A 20,181-nucleotide genomic window follows, 5' to 3' on the forward strand; every position below is an offset into this window, starting at 1 on the left:
TTTTTTATGGATAGTGGTACTTAAAACTAAAATGTGTCAAAAACGTTCCATGTGCTAAGAAAGAATTGCTGCCTTTTTCCAAATCCCATATCAGCTTGACAAAATACAGTTGCAAGAAAAAGTATGTGAACCCCTTGGGATTACGTGGAGTTTTGCATGAATTGGGCATAAAATGTGCTCTGAACGTCATCTAAGTCACAACATTAGAAGAACACAGTCTGCTGAACATAATACTACACAAACATTAGATGTTGCCATGGTTTAATTGCACATAACATGTAAACATTCACAGTGCAGGGAGGAAAAAGTATGTGAGGCCCTAGCTTAATGACTTCTCCCAGAGCTAATTGGAGCCAGGAGTGAGCCAACCTTGACTCCAATCAGTGTGATGATATTGGATGCGTTGCTGACAGCTGTCCTGCCCTTAAAAAACATACACCTGTTTTGGGTTTACTGGTTTCAAGAAGCACTGTCTGATGTGAACCATGCCTCGCAAAAAAGAGCTCTCAGAAGACCTACGATCAAGAATTGTTGACTTGCATGAAGCTGGAAAGGGTTACAAAAGTATCTCCAAAAGCCTTGATGTTCATGTGTCCACGGTAAGACAGACTATCTACAAATGGAGAAAGTTTAGCACTGTTGCTACTCTCCCTAGGCGTGGTCATCCTGTAAAAATGACTGCAAGAGCACAGCGTAGAATGCTGCATGAGGTAAAGAAGAATCCCAGAGTGTCAGCTAAAGACCTACAGCAATCTCCGGCACATGCTATCATTTTTGTTGACACATCTACAATAAGGAAAACATTAAACAAGAATGGAGTACATGGGAGGACACCACGGAGGAAGCCATTGCTGTCCAAAAAGAATATTGCAGCACGTTTGAAGTTTGCAAAAGAGCACCTGGATGTTCCACAGCACTACTGGCAAAATATACTGTGGACAGATGAAACCAAGATTGAGTTGTTTGGGAAGAACACACAACACTATGTGTGGAGAAAAAAAGGCACAGCACACCAACATCAAAACCTCATCCCCACTGTAAAACATGGCGGAGGGAGCATCATGGTTTGGGGCTGCTTTGCTGCCTCAGGGCCTGGACGGATTGTTGTCACTGATGGAATAATGAATTCCAGAGTTTATCAAGACATTTTGCAGGAAAACATACGACCATCTGTCCGCCAACTGAAGCTCCGCAGAGGATGGGTGATGCAACAGGACAATGACCCAAAGCATACAAGTAATTCAACAAAACAATGGCTGCAACAGCACAGAATACGCCTTCTGGAGTGGCCCAGTCAGAGTCCTGACCTCAACCCAATTGAAATGCTGTGGCATGACCTTAAAACTAAAATGTGTCAAAAACGTTCCATGTGCTAAGAAAGAATTGCTGCCTTTTTCCAAATCCCATATCAGCTTGACAAAATACAGTTGCAAGAAAAAGTATGTGAACCCCTTGGGATTAAGTGGAGTTTTGCATGAATTGGGCATAAAATGTGCTCTGAACATCATCTAAGTCACAACAATAGAAGAACACAATCTGCTGAACATAATACTACACAAACATTAGATGTTGCCATGGTTTAATTGCACATAACATGTAAACATTCACAGTGCAGGGAGGAAAAAGTATGTGAGGCCCTAGCTTAATGACTTCTCCCAGAGCTAACTGGAGCCAGGAGTGAGCCAACCTTGACTCCAATCAGTGTGATGATATTGGATGTGTTGCTGACAGCTGTCCTGCCCTTAAAAAACACACACCTCTTTTGGGTTTACTGGTTTCAAGAAGCATTGTCTGATGTGAACCATGCCTCGCAGAAAAGAGCTCTCAGAAGACCTACGATCAAGAATTGCTGACTTGCATGAAGCTGGAAAAGGTTACAAAAGTATCTCCAGAAGCCTTGATGTTCCTGTGTCCACGGTAAGACAGACTGTCTACAAATGGAGAAAGTTTAGCACTGTTGCTACTCTCCCTAGGAGTGGACATCCTGTAAAAATGACTGCAAGAGCACAGCGCAGAATGCTGCATGAGGTAAAGAAGAATCCCAGAGTGTCAGCTAAAGACCTACAGAAATCTCTGGCACATGCTATCATTTTTGTTGACACATCTACAATAAGGAAAACATTAAACAAGAATGGAGTACATGGGAGGACACCACGGAGGAAGCCATTGCTGTCCAAAAAGAATATTGCAGCACGTTTGAAGTTTGCAAAAGAGCACCTGGATGTTCCACAGCACTACTGGCAAAATATACTGTGGACAGATGAAACCAAGATTGAGTTGTTTGGGAAGAACACAACACTATGTGTGGAGAAAAAAAGGCACAGCACACCAACATCAAAACCTCATCCCCACTGTGAAACATGGCGGAGGGAGCATCATGGTTTGGGGCTGCTTTGCTGCCTCAGGGCCTGGACGGATTATTGTCATTGATGGGAAAATGAATTACAGAGTTTATCAAGACATTTTGCAGGAAAACATACGACCATCTGTCCGCCTACTGAAGCTCCGCAGAGGATGGGTGATGCAACAGGACAATGACCCAAAGCATACAAGTAATTCAACAAAACAATGGCTGCAATAGCACAGAATACGCCTTGTGGAGTGGCCCAGTCAGAGTCCTGACCTCAACCCGATTGAAATGCTGTGGCATGACCTTAATAGAGCGATTCACACCAGACATCCCAAGAATATTGCTACACTGAAACAGTTTTGTGAAGAGGAGTGGTCCAAAATGACTCCAGATCGTTGTGCAGGTCTGATCTGCAACTACAGGAAACGTTTGGTTGAGGTTATTGCTGCCAAAGGAGGGTCAACCAGTTATTAAGTCCAAAGGTTCACATACTTTTTCCTCCCTGCACTGTGAATGTTTACATGTTATGTGCAATTAAACCATGGCAACATCTAATGTTTGTGTAGTATTATGTTCAGCAGACTGTGTTCTTCTATTGTTGTGACTTAGATGACGTTCAGAGCACATTTTATGCCCAATTCATGCAAAACTCCACGTAATCCCAAGGGGTTCACATACTTTTTCTTGCAACTGTATATAGTGACATTACAAATCGAACTGCGGTTTATAAACATGGTATGAAAGGCGCAGTACACATATATATGAGCAAAAGTTTGTGGGCACTTGATTGTCACACTAACATGAACTTGTTGGACATCCCATTCCAAAAACATGGACTTTATTTCTGGCCTAAACAGCCTCTGTTCTTGGAAGTCATTCTGTGGGAATTTGTTCCCATTCAGCCAAAACAGCATTTGTGAACTTTTCTTTCTGATTGTTCGAAAGAATACTTGGCTTATAATTAATATTAATACCTTGTCATCCATTCTACATTGGCTTTTCTCTACCTTTAACTCTTTGCTTTGTCACCCCACACCCTCTACCCACTAACTCACTCACTGCCTAAGAGATTGCCAATCACTTCAAAAACAAGATTGATGCAATTTATGAGGACACCTCCATTGTACAGATATCTTCCTCACTTAACATACAGTGTCCAACAGCACATACAACACTTTCCTCTTTTGAACTGGTTACCAAACTTCTCTCACATGCTCAGCTAACCAATTGTCCCCTGATCATGTTACCTCGCAACTACTGTGGTCATGCTCTTCTTCTATCCTATGATATCTTACTCACATCTTCAATATCTCTCTATCTACTGACATCTTCCCCTCCCTTCTAAAGCATTCACAGATCACCCCCATACTTACAAAGCCCTTACTGGACACTACCAACCTGAACAATGTAGGACCTATCTCCTTGCTCCTATTCACCTCTAAACTTCTAGAACGCTTATGCTTCAACCATCTTAGCTCCTACCTCAGTAAAAACAACCTTCTTGAGACCTGCAGTCTGGATTTCACTTGCAGCACTCCACAGAAACAGGTGAAACAGAGCTACTACCTCCTTAAACATCCACAGCTTGCAGTCACGGGCTTCCAGTGAGGAAGGTCTCTGTTAACCTCCAACCTTCAAGCAATGCATAAGGAAAGCTGGCACTCCAGTGCAATAGCTATAATCAAATGCTCTTTATTAGAGTTCGTGTGGTACAGTCATGTAAAAAGCCAACGCGTTTTGGCCATCAGGCCTTCATCAGGGCTCATCATCAATCATAGTCACTGCCCTACTAAAACTCATGAATGGTTTACTATCTGCTAAAGCTAATGGCCAGTACCCCAAACGCTTACTACTAGACCTCTCTGCGGCCTTTGATACTGTTGCCCACCTGCTCCTTCTCAATAAACTCCACTCCCTTGGCCTCCAAGATTCGTCTCTTTTCTTGTTCTCCTCCTATCTATTACAGTGCCCCTTCAGTGTTACCTATAACTCTCTCTTCCTCTCCATTTGCTCTTTGTGTAGGGGTCCCCCAAGGCTCTGTTCTTGGACCCCTTTTTCTCTCTATCCACACCTCCTCTCTTGGTGACTTGGTAACCTCCCACAGCTTCCAATACCATCTCTACACTGATGACACCCAAATCTACCTTGTCCTCACCTCACTCCTTCAGTCTCCTCTCGCATTACTAACTGATATATCAACATGGATGTTACACCACTAAATTTCCCTAAAACTGAGCTGATAATATCTCCCCTCTCCAGTGCCCCCCTCCGTGACTTTTCCATTAAGATCAATATACAACTATCAGTGCCTCCTCTCACGCCAGGGTACTAGGTGTAATCCTAGAATCTGACCTGTTCTGTCAGCCCCAAATCCAATCGCTGTCAAAAGGTTGTAGACGTCATCTAAAATGATGCAGACATCTCTAAAATTCACCCCAATCCCTTGTAAACTCTCACCTTGACTAATGTAACTCCCTTCACATAGGCCCACCTCTCCATAGGCTATCCCCTTCAGTCTATCATCAATGCTGCTGCCAGATTCATATACCTTACCAACTACTCAGTGTCTACCACCTCTTTTGCCAAACTCTCCACTGGCTTTCAATTGCCCAGTGAATTAAATTCAAAACACTAACAACAGCATACAAAGCTCATCCACAACTCTGCCCCGAGCTACATCACCAATCTTGCCTCCAGATATAGCCCAAACCGTCCTCTCCGCTCCTTCCAAGACCTCCTGCTCTCTAGCTCTTGTCTCCTCCTCCCATGCTGATCTCCAGGACTTCTATAGAGCCTCTCCTATCCTCTGGAACTCTCTGCCTCTATCTGTCCAGTTATCTTCTACTTTTGTATTATTTGCCCCATCCTATTGGATTGTAAGCTGTGCTGTGCAAACTGTTGGTGCTGTATAAATACCTAATAATAATGTTCTAGTTCAGGTGTTCATTATGGTTGAGTTCAGGGCTCTGTGAAGGCCACTTGAGTTCTACACCAAACTCAAACCATGTCTTTATGGAGCTGGCTTTGTGCACAGGAGCACATCATATATATATATATATTTTAATATTCAAGAATGTATATACAGTTGATTTATTCTGCAATGCTCTAAAGACAAAGTCTACCTTTAGAGTGTAACATGAAACATAGTTGCTCTCCCCAATAACCCCCACCCTCAAGCTGGCCTTCCCTTCCAACTACCCCCTGGAGAATCCTGTTATTGTCTGAAGTTTGGATGGCTGTATGTGGTTCTGCATCATCCATTAACAGGGCTCCATGAAATCCATTCATAGATATATTCACAGGGCTCTGTGGATGGGAAGACTACAAGCCTCATCTTGCACTGCAGCTCACAGATCATGTCCGCACCAGTACAGCAACTTCATCACACTTCAATACAAAAAAATTTTACAAGTGCACTTTTTATTGGATTAATATGGGTGCGTTTATTAACCTCTCGCTGACGACCTAATGCGTAAACGCATCCATGGTGCACCAATGGTGTGCACTCTCCCAGCATACTGACAAAGCTGTCATTGACAGCTCCCAGTTGCCAATTGATCACTTCCCCAAAGTAGTACAATGTTACTATGGTAACATTGTACTACATTGGTCATAGTAAAATATGAAAAACAAATCTTAAATAAAATAAAAAAAAAATGTAATAAAAAATTTAAAATAATAATAAAAAAAAAATATATATATTTTTTTTCATACTGTCACCAGTCAATGTCCCTGTTCACCGCCATGCCAGTTACATGATGACGCTATACTGCACTGGTGACAATATGTAAAAAAAAAATAGTGAAAATAATTTTTTTAATTTATTCATTTTCTGAAAAATTATGGCAAAAAAAATACAACTTCAAAAAACTTGCCATTCCTCTTATGAAGTACGTCGGACTGTCTACTCTGCAAAAAGGGGTCATTTGGGGATATCTGTACTGTTCTGACATTTGGGGGATATCTGTACTGTCCTGACATTTGGGGGATATCTGTACTGTCCTGACATTTGGGGATATCTGTACTGTCCTGACATTTGGGGGATATCTGTACTGTCCTGACATTTGGGGGATATCTGTACTGTCCTAACATTCTTGGACCTCAAGAAATTAGATTGGCTGTCAGTACTTCAAGATTGATCAATATTCAGATCTATACCATAGTTTGTGAACTCTATAACTTTCCTACAAACTAAATAATACATCCTAATTTGGGTTATTTTAACCAAAGACATGTAGCAGAATACATCTCGGCCTAAATTTATGAAGAACAATTATTTATTTGCAAACTTTTATAACAGAAACAAAGAAAAACGTGTTTTTTTTTCAAACTTTTTGGTCTTTTTTTGTTAATTTAGCAAAAAATAAAAACCCCAGCGGTGATTAAATACCACCAAAAGAAAGCTCTAGCTGTGTGAAGAAAATGATAAAATTTTAGTTTGGGTACAATGTTGTATGACCGCGCAATTGTCATTTAAAGTGTGAGAGCGCTGAAACCTGAAAACCGGCCTGGGCAGGAAGGGGTAAAATTGCCCGGTACTGAAATGGTTAAAGGACCAAGAGACTACATTTTTATAAAAGTGGCATATGCCCTCAAAGAGTACACAGATCGGCTCATATCCTTCCCTTAGTATAATTTGAGGACAACTCTCATGAAATAAACAAATAATGTGTGGAAGAATTATTCCACCAGATACTTACCAAAACACCCTAGTTTCTCTTAAAAAAAAGGTCACAACACATGCACACCAATGGAAAGTGGCGCAAACTGATTTATTTAAAATGGCAGACATAAGCAGCTGCAGAACAGAATGATCAATTGTTCTTACTCAGCCGTCAGACGAGAAATGACATCTAGACTTGTGTAGCCGGCTTTATCGAAGTTCTCCTTGTATCTTTCCATCTTGATGGCCTCCAGCCACTCGTGGGGTGAGGAGAGGGAGGGGAGATCCGGAGGACAATTGCTGAGAAGCGGTTGAGAGGGTCTGACGGAGAAGAGAACGTTAAACATGGCAGCTTTCCGCACTAGTAATAATCAGTCGGCCGTGCTCTAGTTTTCACAGCTCTTAACTTACGTTAAATAGGCTTTTAGGTTAAATAATTTACAGCAGAGTTGGAACAACCCACTAAATAAAACAAAATCCTACCATTCTGGCTTTTAGCTGAAAATAATTACGTGTTTGTGTTTACTCAAAGAGATTAAAAGTCTTCTGAAAATCTGTTCTGTTGACAATTTCCTCCTTCAGCCTCATTCATATGAATATCTGCCGCAGTCTGTACTTTTCTTTGCTACAGAATATGGCTTTATAGTTGCAAGAAAAAGTATGTGAACCCCTTGGGATTACGCAGAGTTTTGCATGAATTGGGCATAAAATGTGCTCTGAACGTCATCTAAGTCACAACAATAGAAGAACACAGTCTGCTGAACATAATACTACACAAACATTAGATGTTGCCATGGTTTAATTGCACATAACATGTAAACATTCACAGTGCAGGGAGGAAAAAGTATGTGAACCTTTGGACTTAATAACTGGTTGACCCTCCTTTGGCAGCAATAACCTCAACCAAACGTTTCCTGTAGTTGCAGATCAGACCTGCACAACAATCTGGAGTAATTTTGGACCACTCCTCTTCACAAAACTGTTCCAGTGTAGCAATATTCCTGGGATGTCTGGTGTGAATCGCTCTCTTAAGGTCATGCCACAGCATTTCAATCGGGTTGAGGTCAGGACTCTGACTGGGCCACTCCAGAAGGCGTATTCTGTGCTGTTGCAGCCATTGTTTTGTTGAATTACTTGTATGCTTTGGGTCATTGTCCTGTTGCATCACCCATCCTCTGCGGAGCTTCAGTTGGCGGACAGATGGTCGTATGTTTTCCTGCAAAATGTCTTGATAAACTCTGGAATTCATTTTCCCATCAATGACAACAATCCGTTCAGGCCCTGAGGCAGCAAAGCAGCCCCAAACCATGATGCTCCCTCCGCCATGTTTTACAGTGGGGATGAGGTTTTGATGTTGGTGTGCTGTGCCTTTTTTTCTCCACACATAGTGTTGTGTGTTCTTCCCAAACAACTCAATCTTGGTTTCATCTGTCCACAGTATATTTTGCCAGTAGTGCTGTGGAACATCCAGGTGCTCTTTTGCAAACTTCAAACGTGCTGCAATATTCTTTTTGGACAGCAATGGCTTCCTCCGTGGTGTCCTCCCATGTACTCCATTCTTGTTTAATGTTTTCCTTATTGTAGATGTGTCAACAAAAATGATAGCATGTGCCGGAGATTGCTGTAGGTCTTTAGCTGACACTCTGGGATTCTTCTTTACCTCATGCAGCATTCTACGCTGTGCTCTTGCAGTCATTTTTACAGGATGACCACGCCTAGGGAGAGTAGCAACAGTGCTAAACTTTCTCCATTTGTAGATAGTCTGTCTTACCGTGGACACATGAACATCAAGGCTTTTGGAGATACTTTTGTAACCCTTTCCAGCTTCATGCAAGTCAACAATTCTTGATCGTAGGTCTTCTGAGAGCTCTTTTTTGCGAGGCATGGTTCACATCAGACAGTGCTTCTTGAAACCAGTAAACCCAAAACAGGTGTATGTTTTTTAAGGGCAGGACAGCTGTCAGCAACGCATCCAATATCATCACACTGATTGGAGTCAAGGTTGGCTCACTCCTGGCTCCAATTAGCTCTGGGAGAAGTCATTAAGCTAGGGCCTCACATACTTTTTCCTCCCTGCACTGTGAATGTTTACATGTTATGTGCAATTAAACCATGGCAACATCTAATGTTTGTGTAGTATTATGTTCAGCAGACTGTGTTCTTCTAATGTTGTGACTTAGATGACGTTCAGAGCACATTGTATGCCCAATTCATGCAAAACTCCACGTAATCCCAAGGGGTTCACATACTTTTTCTTGCAACTGTATATGGCCACAGCAGCCCTTTACGTAACCACAGAATAATTGACAGTTCCAATGAACAATAACCAAATGGAAAACATACCAATGAATAACATCCGTTGGTTATGAGAAGAGGTCTTTGCTGTCTGTTGGCCAAAAAGACTTTTGGAATATCCACCCTTGTCGCCGGCCACAACCTATTAGCTCAAGATCAGCTCCAGAACTGGTTATTTCTGCTTTACCAAGGACCAACAGGGGAGCACCTTGCCACCAGAATCCCCTGCTTTGTAACCATCTCTCCTTTTCAGAGACCCCCAAAGACCCACAACAAACCAAGAAAAAACATGTTTCTTGTCAAACAGTAACAAGTCCTGGGTAAGACAACTTTTTTTCCCTTGATGACCTTTCAAAGTGGACTTTAAACAGCCCTTGACCTCTGTCCAGATAAGAACTTTCGCTTCTACACAAATATTTAAAGTGGCATTAAACGTTCAGCTTTTTTTTTTTTTTTTTTTAACAGCAAACATGTCATACTAACTGCTCTGTGCAGAGATTCTGAACAGAGCAGCCCATATCTTCTTCTTTTCAGGTCCCCTGCCGATGCTCCTGGCTCCTCCCCCTTGACTGTGTCCCCAATAGCAAGCCGCATAAAAAAACTGGTGTGTGCTCTCTCTTGAGTCCAGCTTTATGCGTCCATAAGACACACAGAGCCCCGGTTTGGCCCTGCCCTCTCCTCATTGGCTCACTGGCTATGATTGACAGCAGTGGGAGCTGTCGCAGCCAATGAGGAGAGGGAGTCCAGGGACAGCCGAAGCTCTCTTGCACATCACTGGAGAGGGGGCTCAGGTAAGTATTAGGGCGGCTGCTGCACACAGAATGCATGAAGGTAAACAAATATCTGCCTTTACAACCGTTGAAACTCTTTCTTGCAGGCTATCCCACTATCCCTCACCTCTGCCATGCAGCTCCTCCATTTAATTTTTCCTCTGGGTTTTAAGTTGGAAGTAGGCTTTTAAAGCAGGGGTCTCCATACTTTCGAAGCAAAGGGCCAATTTATTGTACTTCAGACATTAGGGGGTCAAATTGTGGCCAGTGGGAGTGGAAATTTTCCTGGCATAGGTGGGAGTAAACCACCTCATTTGATATCAGTGGGAGGAATAGTGCCCCATCATTAGTATCCCTGGGAGGAATAGTGCCCCATCATTGGTGTCAGTGGGAGGAATAGTGCCCCATCATTGGTGTCAGTGGGAGGAATAGTGCTCCATCATTGGTATCAGTGGGAGGAATAGTGCCCCATCATTGGTATCCCTGGGAGGAATAGTGCCCCATCATTGGTATCAGTGGGAGGAATAGTGCCCCATCATTGGTGTCAGTGGGAGGAATAGTGCCCCATCATTGGTGTCAGTGGGAGGAATAGTGCCCCATCATTGGTATCAGTGGGAGGAATAGTGTCCCATCATTGGTATCAGTGGGAGGAATAGTGCCCCATCATTGGTATCAGTGGGAGGAATAGTGCCCCATCATTGGTATCCCTGGGAGGAATAGTGTCCCATCATTGGTATCAGTGGGAGGAATAGTGCCCCATCATTAGTATCCCTAGGAGGAATAGTGCCCCATCATTGGTATCAGTGAGAGGAATAGTGCCCCATCATTAGTATCCCTGGGAGGAATAGTGCCCCATCATTGGTATTAGTGGGAGGAATAGTGTCCCATCATTGGTATCAGTGGGAGGAATAGTGCCCCATCATTGGTATCAGTGGGAGGAATAGTGCCCCATCATTGGTATCAGTGGGAGGAATAGTGCCCCATCATTGGTATCAGTGGGAGGAATAGTGCCCCATCATTGGTATCAGTGGGAGGAATAGTGCCCCATCATTGGTATCCGTGGGAGGAATAGTGCCCCATCATTGGTATCAGTGGGAGGAATAGTGTCCCATCATTGGTATCAGTGGGAGGAATAGTGCCCCATCATTGGTATCAGTGGGAGGAATAGTGCCCCATCATTGGTGTCAGTGTGAGGAATAGTGCCCCATCATTAGTATCCCTGGGAGGAATAGTGCCCCATCATTGGTGTCAGTGGGAGAAATGGTGCCCCATTGTTGGTGTCAGTAGGCAGAATAGTTTCTCGTATTAGTGGGAGGGATAGTGCCCCAAGATTTGGATAAAGGCAAGCAAAGGTCCGCAGTTTGGAGACCACTGTTTTAGAGTATAGAAAAAAGTTTAGATTTACTAAGTGGTTCTGAGAGCAAGTGTCTGGATTTTTGTGGTGTTTGTATCAGTGGATACATGGATCACATTTGCCTACAATTAGTTTTTATGAAATCAAAGCATGATGTTCAAGGTGGAGACAATCTTGGATTACACTGTAGACCTGTGAAGATGGTGAATATCTCACCTGACTAATAACAGGGCAGATTGGGGTTGATTTACTAAAGGCAAATAGACTGTGCACTCTGCAAGTGCAGTTGCTGCAGAGCTTTGTAAATGAGCAGAAACTCTGCTGACTTCCATCATCCAATCACGTGCAAGCAAAAATGCAATTTTGTTATAAATGCATGTAAACAAAGCTTCACCTCATTTACTAAGCCTCGGAGCAAGTGCATTTGCAAAGTGCATCTGCAAGTGCACAGTCTATTTGTCTTTAGTAAATCAACCCCCCCCCCCCAGTGTATTATGAACTTAACCCCTAGACACTGAGTGCATGCAAATATGCGGTCTCTCGGCGTCTGGGCCTTGACATTTGAAAATACATATGTGCTGAGAGCGCGCTCCCAGCATATATGTCCGTAACTCACGGAAAGTTATCGATCTCCCCTTTCGATCGGGACTTTTTCAGATCATGTGACCGCCGTGCCAGCGAATCATGGCGGTCACATGACCCTAAAACCCTGCCCTGCCTCCCAGCTTCTAAAACTCTTAAAAGGCCGGGAGGCGCCCGCGCAAAGGGGTTAATGGCAAGCATTACCTTTAAATTCATACAAAATTTGATAACAATGACTATACAGTATATATATTACCTAAATGCATGTGCTGGGAGGATTTGAATGGGATTAAACTTGAGTGTGATTTTTTTTTCTTGGTAATCAAAAGATCATTGAGTTAGTAATCTACTTAGGTCATTTTTTCCTAGTTCCGCGAGCTTTCACATCCAGGGTGAGCCATTGAGTCCCATATATAGATGTATTTGATTAAATACTTTGTATTGGATAGATTAAACTTGTTTGGTAATTATATAATTTTCTTTTGATATATCTTTAGACTGCCTCGGCGGTTGAAATTCCTTCAAAAAATCTCCCCTGAAGAAGCCTGTGAGGGCGACACATGTAGGGAGTAACTTCAATCACCTAACCAAGTTTGAATCTCCCTTAGTACTGAAATTGTTTTTATGTTTCTGTATTTTTTCCTTTTTTGTTGTGTTTTTTACAAAAATACGAAAAAAAAAATTACATAACTTTTTTAATGTTTAGTATTCATGTTCATGCACCCTGAAAGTCCCATCTTCTCTATTAACTATTTGTAGATAATTGTACCGTATTTTCCAGCGTATAAGACGACTTTTTTTACTTAAAGACATACCCCAACAATTGGGGGTCGTCTTATACACCGGGTATAGAACGCTGGATGTGCGGTAATACTGTATGGTAGCTTCAGCTACATACAGTGTACCGCGCTGAGCCAATCACGGCGAGCGATGTATTCTATTAATGAATACAGAGCCTGCTCGGATTGGCTGAAGTTGTGACATCATCAGCCCGCCTCTCTGACACAGCCAACAGAATACATCACTTGCCGTGATTGGCTCATATGACGTCATCCCATTCTCTGCGCATGCGCGGCGATGCGATGTGTCCCTCGGACACAGCTATCACCGATCACGGAAAGAGCCGAAGATGTCGGCTCGGATGTGTCAAGATGTGTACAATCACAGCTGATCACATGTAAACAGGGAAATGCTGGTTATCGGCATTTCTCTCCTCTCGAGCTGTCACGCTGACAGGAGGAGAGGAGAGCCGGTAATCGGCTTTCCGTGGAGGGGACATGTACACTAATCATCAGGGAACTGATGATCAGTGTAGCCCCAGCAGTGCCAGCTGTCAGTGCGACATCAATGCCACATATTAGTGCCTACCAGTGCACATCAATGCCACATATCAGTGCCCATCTGAGCTGCCTTTCAGTGTCACCCATCAGTGCCACCTATTAGTGCTGCCAATCAGTGCCACCTATTAGTGCCAATCAGTGCCGCCTATCAATGCCATGTATCAGTGCTGCCTTTCAGTGCCCATCAGTGATGCCTGCCAATGCCCATCTGTGCCACCTACCAGTGCCTCATCAGTGCCCATCAGTGCCACCTATTTCATATGGGTACAGTGTTGCATGACTGCGCAATTGTCAAAGTGTGACAGCGCTGAAAGCTGAAAATTGGCCTGGGGGGGAAGTGGGTATAGGTGCCCTGTAGGCGAGGGGTTAAATGGTGTTGCCTCAGAAGGGGGGTAGTCTTATACGACGAGTATAGCCCAAAACCTATGTTTTAACTGGAAAATTAGGGGGTCGTCTTATACACCAGTCGCCTTATACGCCGGAAAATACGGTAGTTGTTTATCCAGATAGATTTGACCTCATGGACACGTCTCCGTTTGAGAAGAGGGGACTTATTTGTAAAAACATAAAGTCCAAATAATTGTCTCCATGCCATCATGTTCTGCACTCCATACCATAGTGGTATCGTACGGCATTTCGACTTTCCTTGCATCAGATGTCATCTCAACATACATCATCACTCACCTACTATTTGAAACCCCTACTGTTTTTAAACAATTGGGGTTTCTAATCATCCGATCCAAAGAGCTGACAATCTGATCAAAACGCAGCCTCTGAGAACGATCCCGCTGCCAGCAGTCTAACATTAGGAGGTGCAGGACGCTTGGGCAGTCAGGGGGCGGAGGAAGGCGGTACTCCTGCTCAATGGCATCCAACACCTAGGGATAGGATAGACAATTAAAGCACACACCTGGTGCCCTCCGTACATACATAACCCGACAACACCACTCTCCCAATGACAGATCCCTGGATTGTCATTGGCAATATAAGGGGAGAGGTGGGGATAGTAGTGACATCATGTGGCCATATTTAGGCAATGATGTCACTCCCCTATCCCCGCCCCTTTGCTTACATGCTTCTTCCTTACCAACCATTGACAGCCAGAAGCTGTTGCGTTCGTCCAAACAGCTTGCGTTTGGACCAAACTCCAAGCTCATCCCGAATGTGAACCAAGAATCTCTGTTTTTATGCAAAAGTATGTAAGGGTGTAAAAAAAGTGTAAAAAGTGTCAATTTCAGTGTTAACATGATGTCACGCCCCTTACGTGTTATATGTATGTAAGCTGTTAGTATGTGAGCACCAACATCCCTCCACTTCTATTACATAGTGCAGGTCAGTGAGAAGACCTGAGTCCAGGGGCGGACTGACCATTTGGAAACTCGGGCAGTGCCCGAGGGCCCGGGGTCAGTAGGGGGCCCCATGAGATGCCCCTGGTACCTTTTTCATAGGCTTTTTTGAGTTTGGGCAAGGACACAGGGGCCCCATGATCCCCTATTGCCCGGGGGCCCCATGAGTTGTCAGTTCATCCCTGCCTGAGTCTGTAGCTCTCCCCCAGTTGTGTCTGTCTGCCCTAAACTGGCACTATGGGGTTGATTTACTAAAGGCAAATACACTGTGAACTTTGCAAGTGCAGTTGCTCCAGAGCTTAGTAAATGAGATAAAGCTTCATTTTATACCCAATCACATGCAAGGAAAATAAAAAACAGCATTTTTGCTTGCACATGAATGGATGATGGAAGTCAGCAGTTTCTGCTCATTTTCTAAGCTCTGGAAGAACTGCCCTTAGCAAAGTGCTCAGTCTGTTTGCCCTTCGTAAATCAATCCCAATTTGTCCATCAACAGTTCGCATTTAGGGTGTAACGCAGGGGCGGACTGACAAATCATGGGGCCCCCGGGCAATAGGGGATCATGGGGCCCCTGTGTCCTTGCCCAAACTCAAAAAAGCCTATGAAAAAGGTACCAGGGGCATTTTATGGGGCCCCCTACTGACCCCGGGCCCTCCGGCATTGCCCGAGTTTCAAAATGGTCAGTCCGCCCCTGGTGTAACGTGTAATATGTTATTATGCATCAGCCCCCCGTACCCTCCGATCCCCCCTCATGATAGCAGGTAAAAGTTCCCGCTGTCACAATATAAAAACAGCGCAGCTGAGTGGGGCTCCACCCATACAGCTGCATCGTCCATTCACAAGAATCTGTGAATGAATAAACTACAAGTCCCATCTTCCACCGTGGCAGGCGGTTTGTAGTTCTCAGTGACCAGCAAGGGCGCTGATGAACACTTTTGTAGTTCGTTGATACTTCCTACAGCTTTCCAAAAGCCTGTACAGAGATATTTTTGCTCACTAAATTCTAAATATTCAGATTCTTGGACAAGATCAGTCATGCCTGGTTCTCATTTAACAGACAGGTTACACTGATTGGTTTACTAGGACCTGGTGTGACCATCACCTCTACAGGCTTTACTGGACAAAAGGAGCAGTCTTTCTCTACCAGAGTTCTTTCAGAGGTTGCTGGGGGTTCCTTGAGTACTGGAAGATTCATCTGTCACATGGTGGTGCCTGCAAACTGTGGTCGCATGATTGGTGGCACTCAGCAGAGCCAACAACGTGGGATCAGTGAAGTCTCTGCTCTCAACTCTTAAAAAGGGAACCAATGATATAATTATCTTTTCCGGTATCTGTTCTCATTGACCCAAAGTACGGAACATTCCTCCCGCTGACCCAAAATGTGAGGGGAAATCTTGCCATTGACACTTCATTTAAGGAGCATTTTTCCCCCTGACCCCCAATATAAGGAGCATTCTTCCCGCTGACCCCAATGTAAGGAGCATTCTTCCCCCTGACCCCCAATATAAGGAGCATTCTTCCCACTGACCCCAATGTAAGGAGCATTCTTCCCCCTGACCCCCAATATAAGGAGCATTCTTCCCACTGACCCCCAATATAAGGAGCATTCTTCCCCCTGACCCCAATGTAAGGGGCATTCTTCCCACTGACCACCAATGTAAGGGGCATCCTTCCCACTGACCACCAATGTAAGGGGCATCCTTCCCACTGACCACCAATGTAAGGGGCATTCTTCCCACTGACCACCAGTGTAAGGGGCATTCTTCCCACTGACCACCAGTGTAAGGGGCATTTTTTCCACTGACCATCAATGTAAGGAGCATGTTTTCACTGACCACCAATGTAAGGGGCATTCTTTTCACTGGCCATCAATCTAAGGGGCATTCTTCCTATTGACCCTTAAAGTAATGTGCATTTTTCCCAATGAACCCCATATGTAAGGTGTATTGTTCCAATTAGTCTCCAATAAAAAGGAGCATTCTTCCCACTGACCCCCAATGTAAGGGGCATTCTTCCCACTGACTCCCAATGTAAGGGGCATTCTTCCCACTGACCCCCAATGTAAGGGGCATTCTTTCCACTGACTCCCAATGTAAGGGGCATTCTTCCCACTGACCCCCAATGTAAGGGACATTCTTCCTCTTCATCCCCAATGTAAGGATCATTCCTTTAGTTGCATTCTTACCGTTGACCACCAATGTAAGGATCATTCTTCCCACTGACCACCAATATAAGGGTCAGTCTTCCCACTGACCCCCAATGTAAGGGGAACTATTTCGACTGATTAGCCCCCAATGTAAGGGGCATCCTTCCCACTGACTCCCAATATAAGGGGCATCCTTCCCACTGACTCCCAATATAAGGTGCATTCTTCCCACTGACCCCCAATGTAACCAGGCACATCTCCATTTGACCACCAATGTATGTGGGGCCGTCCTGCAACTGGTGGTCAATGTAAAGGGGGCCTTCTGCACTGGCCAAATGCACGGGTCCAATCGGCCACTACCACCAACATAAGGGGAGCCTTCCTCCACTGTCCATCAATGTAAGAGGGCCCCCCTCCTGCAGGTCACATTTGTATTCTAGTATTTGTAGATATTTTTTTAGTAGGGTTTCTTTGAGGCCTGAAAACTATTGTAAGGTTCCTCCATGGATGAAAGGTTGAGAATGACTGGCCTGCGCTGTGTAAGAACTCCCACTGCAATCAGTAGATTACTAGAGTACAGGGGCGGACTGACAACTCATGGGGCCCCTGGGCAATAGGGGATCATGGGGCCCCTGTGTCCTTGCCCACACTCAAAAAAGCCTATAAAAAGTTACCAGGGGCATTTCATGGGGCCCCCTACTGACCCCGGGCCCTCGGGCAGTGCCCGAGTGCTCGAATGGTCAGTCCGCCCCTGCTAGAGTATGAGTGATCCACCCGTAATGTCTGTGTAAGTGGTGTTGAGGTGGGTGGTGATGCAGAAAACTCTGAACCAATCAGTGCTCAGTCACCTCCTGATTGCTCATGTCCCAGTATGGCCTTTCTCCGTAGGATGCCACTTCCCACATGACAATCCCGTAGCTCCACACATCACTAGAGCTGGAGAACTTCCTCTGCTGATGAGCTTCAGGTGCCATCCAACGTAACGACTGTCTGCCAACCTGAAACAAAGTAGCAAATGTCTTCCATTTTGAGGACAGGTAACTCAACGTTAAAGTATAAACTTTTAGATGGAGTGGAGATGGATTAGAACCCCTGCCAGGTTTTTATTGCTGCCTGTGCCCCCAGTAGGGAGATCCCCCCTCTCTATTTGTCCTGTTTACCATTATCAATGAAAGTGAAAGTAAAAGAAAATCCCGAATTTGTGGGCCGACACCTGAACAGGAATAGAGGAGAAATCTTCTATTGGAGACACTCACTTTGAAAGGATTTCCTCTCACTTCCTGGTTAGGGTATGGGACCTGAAATGAGGGTAAATCTCCCCAATGGGACACAGTCAGCAGGGTTATAACTCTTCCATATCCAAAAGGAAAAAAAAAAGTGTTGCCTATAGTTCTGCTATAAATAATTGGAAGAAACGATTCCACTTGATGCGACAGAACTACATGAACACAAAGTGGGATTCCTCTCTCCAATGGAGAACCAGCAATAGAAATGTAGGATGGACGGGGCAGGGCCTCTCTTAGGCTTCCAATGATGTCTGTGAACCCGATTGGAGGAATTATCTTTACTTCCTCTGAGGTCACAAAGAAGGAGAAGGAAAATCTCCCCAATGGGCACAGATATCCATCAAAAGCTGACAACACAAGTAGCTTACCACATCTCCGGGTCCACGTAAGCCGGACACTTTGCACACCAGCTGTCCATTCACCAAAACGCTGCGAGCGGCCAGATTCCTGTGAATGTAACTTCTCTCCGACAGATAACGCATGCCGGACGCCACTCCACGCAGCATGGAGACCACCTGCAGGGCCGACAGACCACCTTCACATTGCTGGGAGAGGAGAGAGGAGAGAAGAGAGGTGAGGAGAGAGGAGAGGTGAGAGGAGAGGAGAGAAGAGAGGAGAGGTGAGAAGAGAGGAGAGAAGAGAGGTGAGAAGAGAGGAGAGGAGAGAAGAGAGGAGAGAAGAGAGAGGAGAGAGGAGAGAAGAGAGGAGATGAGAGAAGAGAGGAGAGGAGAGAGGAGAAGAGAGAGGAGAGAAGAGGAGAGAAGAGAGAAGAGGAGAGAAGAGAGTAGAGGAGAGAAGAGAGGAGAGGAGGAGAGAAGAGAGTGGAGAGGAGGAGAGAAGAGAGGAGAAGAGAGGAGAGGAGAGGAGAGAGGAGAGAAGAGAGTGGAGACGAAGAGAGAAGAGAGGAGAGGAGAGAGAAGAGAAGAGAGGAGAGAAGAGAGGAGAGAAGAGAGGAGAGGAGATGAGGAGAGAAGAGAGTGGAGAGGAGGAGAGAAGAGAGTGGAGAGGAGGATAGAAGAGGAGAGAGGAGAGAAGAGAGGAGAGAAGAGAGGAGAGAGAAGAGGAGAGAAGAGAGGAGAGAAGAGAGGAGAGAAGAGAGGAGAGAGAAGAGGAGAGAGAAGAGGAGAAAGGAGAGGAGAGAAGAAAGGAGAGGAGAGAAGAAAGGAGAGGAGAGAAGAGAGGAGAGAAGAGAAGAGAGGAGAGAAGAGAAGAGAGGAGAGAAGAGAAGAGAAGAGAGGAGAGAGAGAAGAGAGGAGAGAAGAGAAGAGAAGAGAAGAGAAGAGAGGAGAGAAGAAAGGAGAGGAGAGAAGAGAGGAGAGGAGAGAAGAGAGGAGAAGAGAGGAGAGGAGAGGAGAGGAGAGGAGAGAAGAGAGGAGAGGAGAGAAGAGAGGAGAAGAGAGGAGAGGAGAGAAGAGAGGAGAGGAGAGAAGAGAGGAGAGAGGAGAGAGGAGAGAGGAGAGAAGAGAAGAGAGGAGAGAAGAGAGGAGAGAGGAGAGAGGAGAGAAGAGAAGAGAGGAGAGAAGAGAGGAGAGAAGAGAAGAGAGGAGAGAAGAAAGGAGAGGAGAGAAGAAAGGAGAGAAGAAAGGAGAGGAGAGAAGAGAGGAGAGAAGAGAGGAGAGAAGAGGAGAGAGAAGAGGAGAGAGGAGAGAAGACGGAGCGTCACAGAAAACGTATCGGAATGTTTCAACCCCCAACTATCTATCATCCATGTATTATCTATATGTCCATCCACCCGCCATCCATCCGACCATCCATCCATCCGTCCATCCATCCATCCATCCGTCCATCTGTCCGTCCCTGCATCCATCCGTCCATCCACCTATCCATTCATCCGTCCGTCCATCCATCCGTGCATCCATCCGTCCATCTATCCATCCGTCTATCCGTCCGTCTATTCATCCGTCCATTCCTCTGTCCATCCATCCATCCGTCCATCCATCCATCCGTCTATACATTCATCCATCCATCAGTCCGTCCGTCCATCCATTCATCCGTCCATCCGTGCATCCATCCGTCCATCTGTCCGTCCCTGCATCCATCCATCCATCC

General features: G+C 44.9%; 1 protein-coding gene across 1 annotated transcript in view; it reads right to left on the reverse strand.

Annotated features, from left to right (window-relative positions):
* Window positions 1-20,181, reverse strand: part of LOC149449385 (ephrin type-B receptor 5-like) — a 122,424-nt gene that overhangs the window by 882 nt on the left and 101,361 nt on the right. Inside the window, exons 12-15 of the mRNA XM_089693305.1 lie at window positions 18,501-18,677; window positions 17,695-17,844; window positions 14,039-14,232; window positions 7,179-7,334 (exon numbers count right to left, since the gene is read on the reverse strand). Of these exons, the coding sequence (XP_089549431.1) occupies window positions 7,179-7,334; window positions 14,039-14,232; window positions 17,695-17,844; window positions 18,501-18,677 (677 nt within the window). The remainder of the gene's footprint in view (window positions 1-7,178; window positions 7,335-14,038; window positions 14,233-17,694; window positions 17,845-18,500; window positions 18,678-20,181) is intronic.

This window comes from Staurois parvus, unplaced genomic scaffold (genome assembly GCF_062004578.1).
Source record: "Staurois parvus isolate SC_StPar_1 unplaced genomic scaffold, SC_StPar_1.0 ptg000621l, whole genome shotgun sequence".
NCBI lineage: Eukaryota > Metazoa > Chordata > Amphibia > Anura > Ranidae > Staurois > Staurois parvus.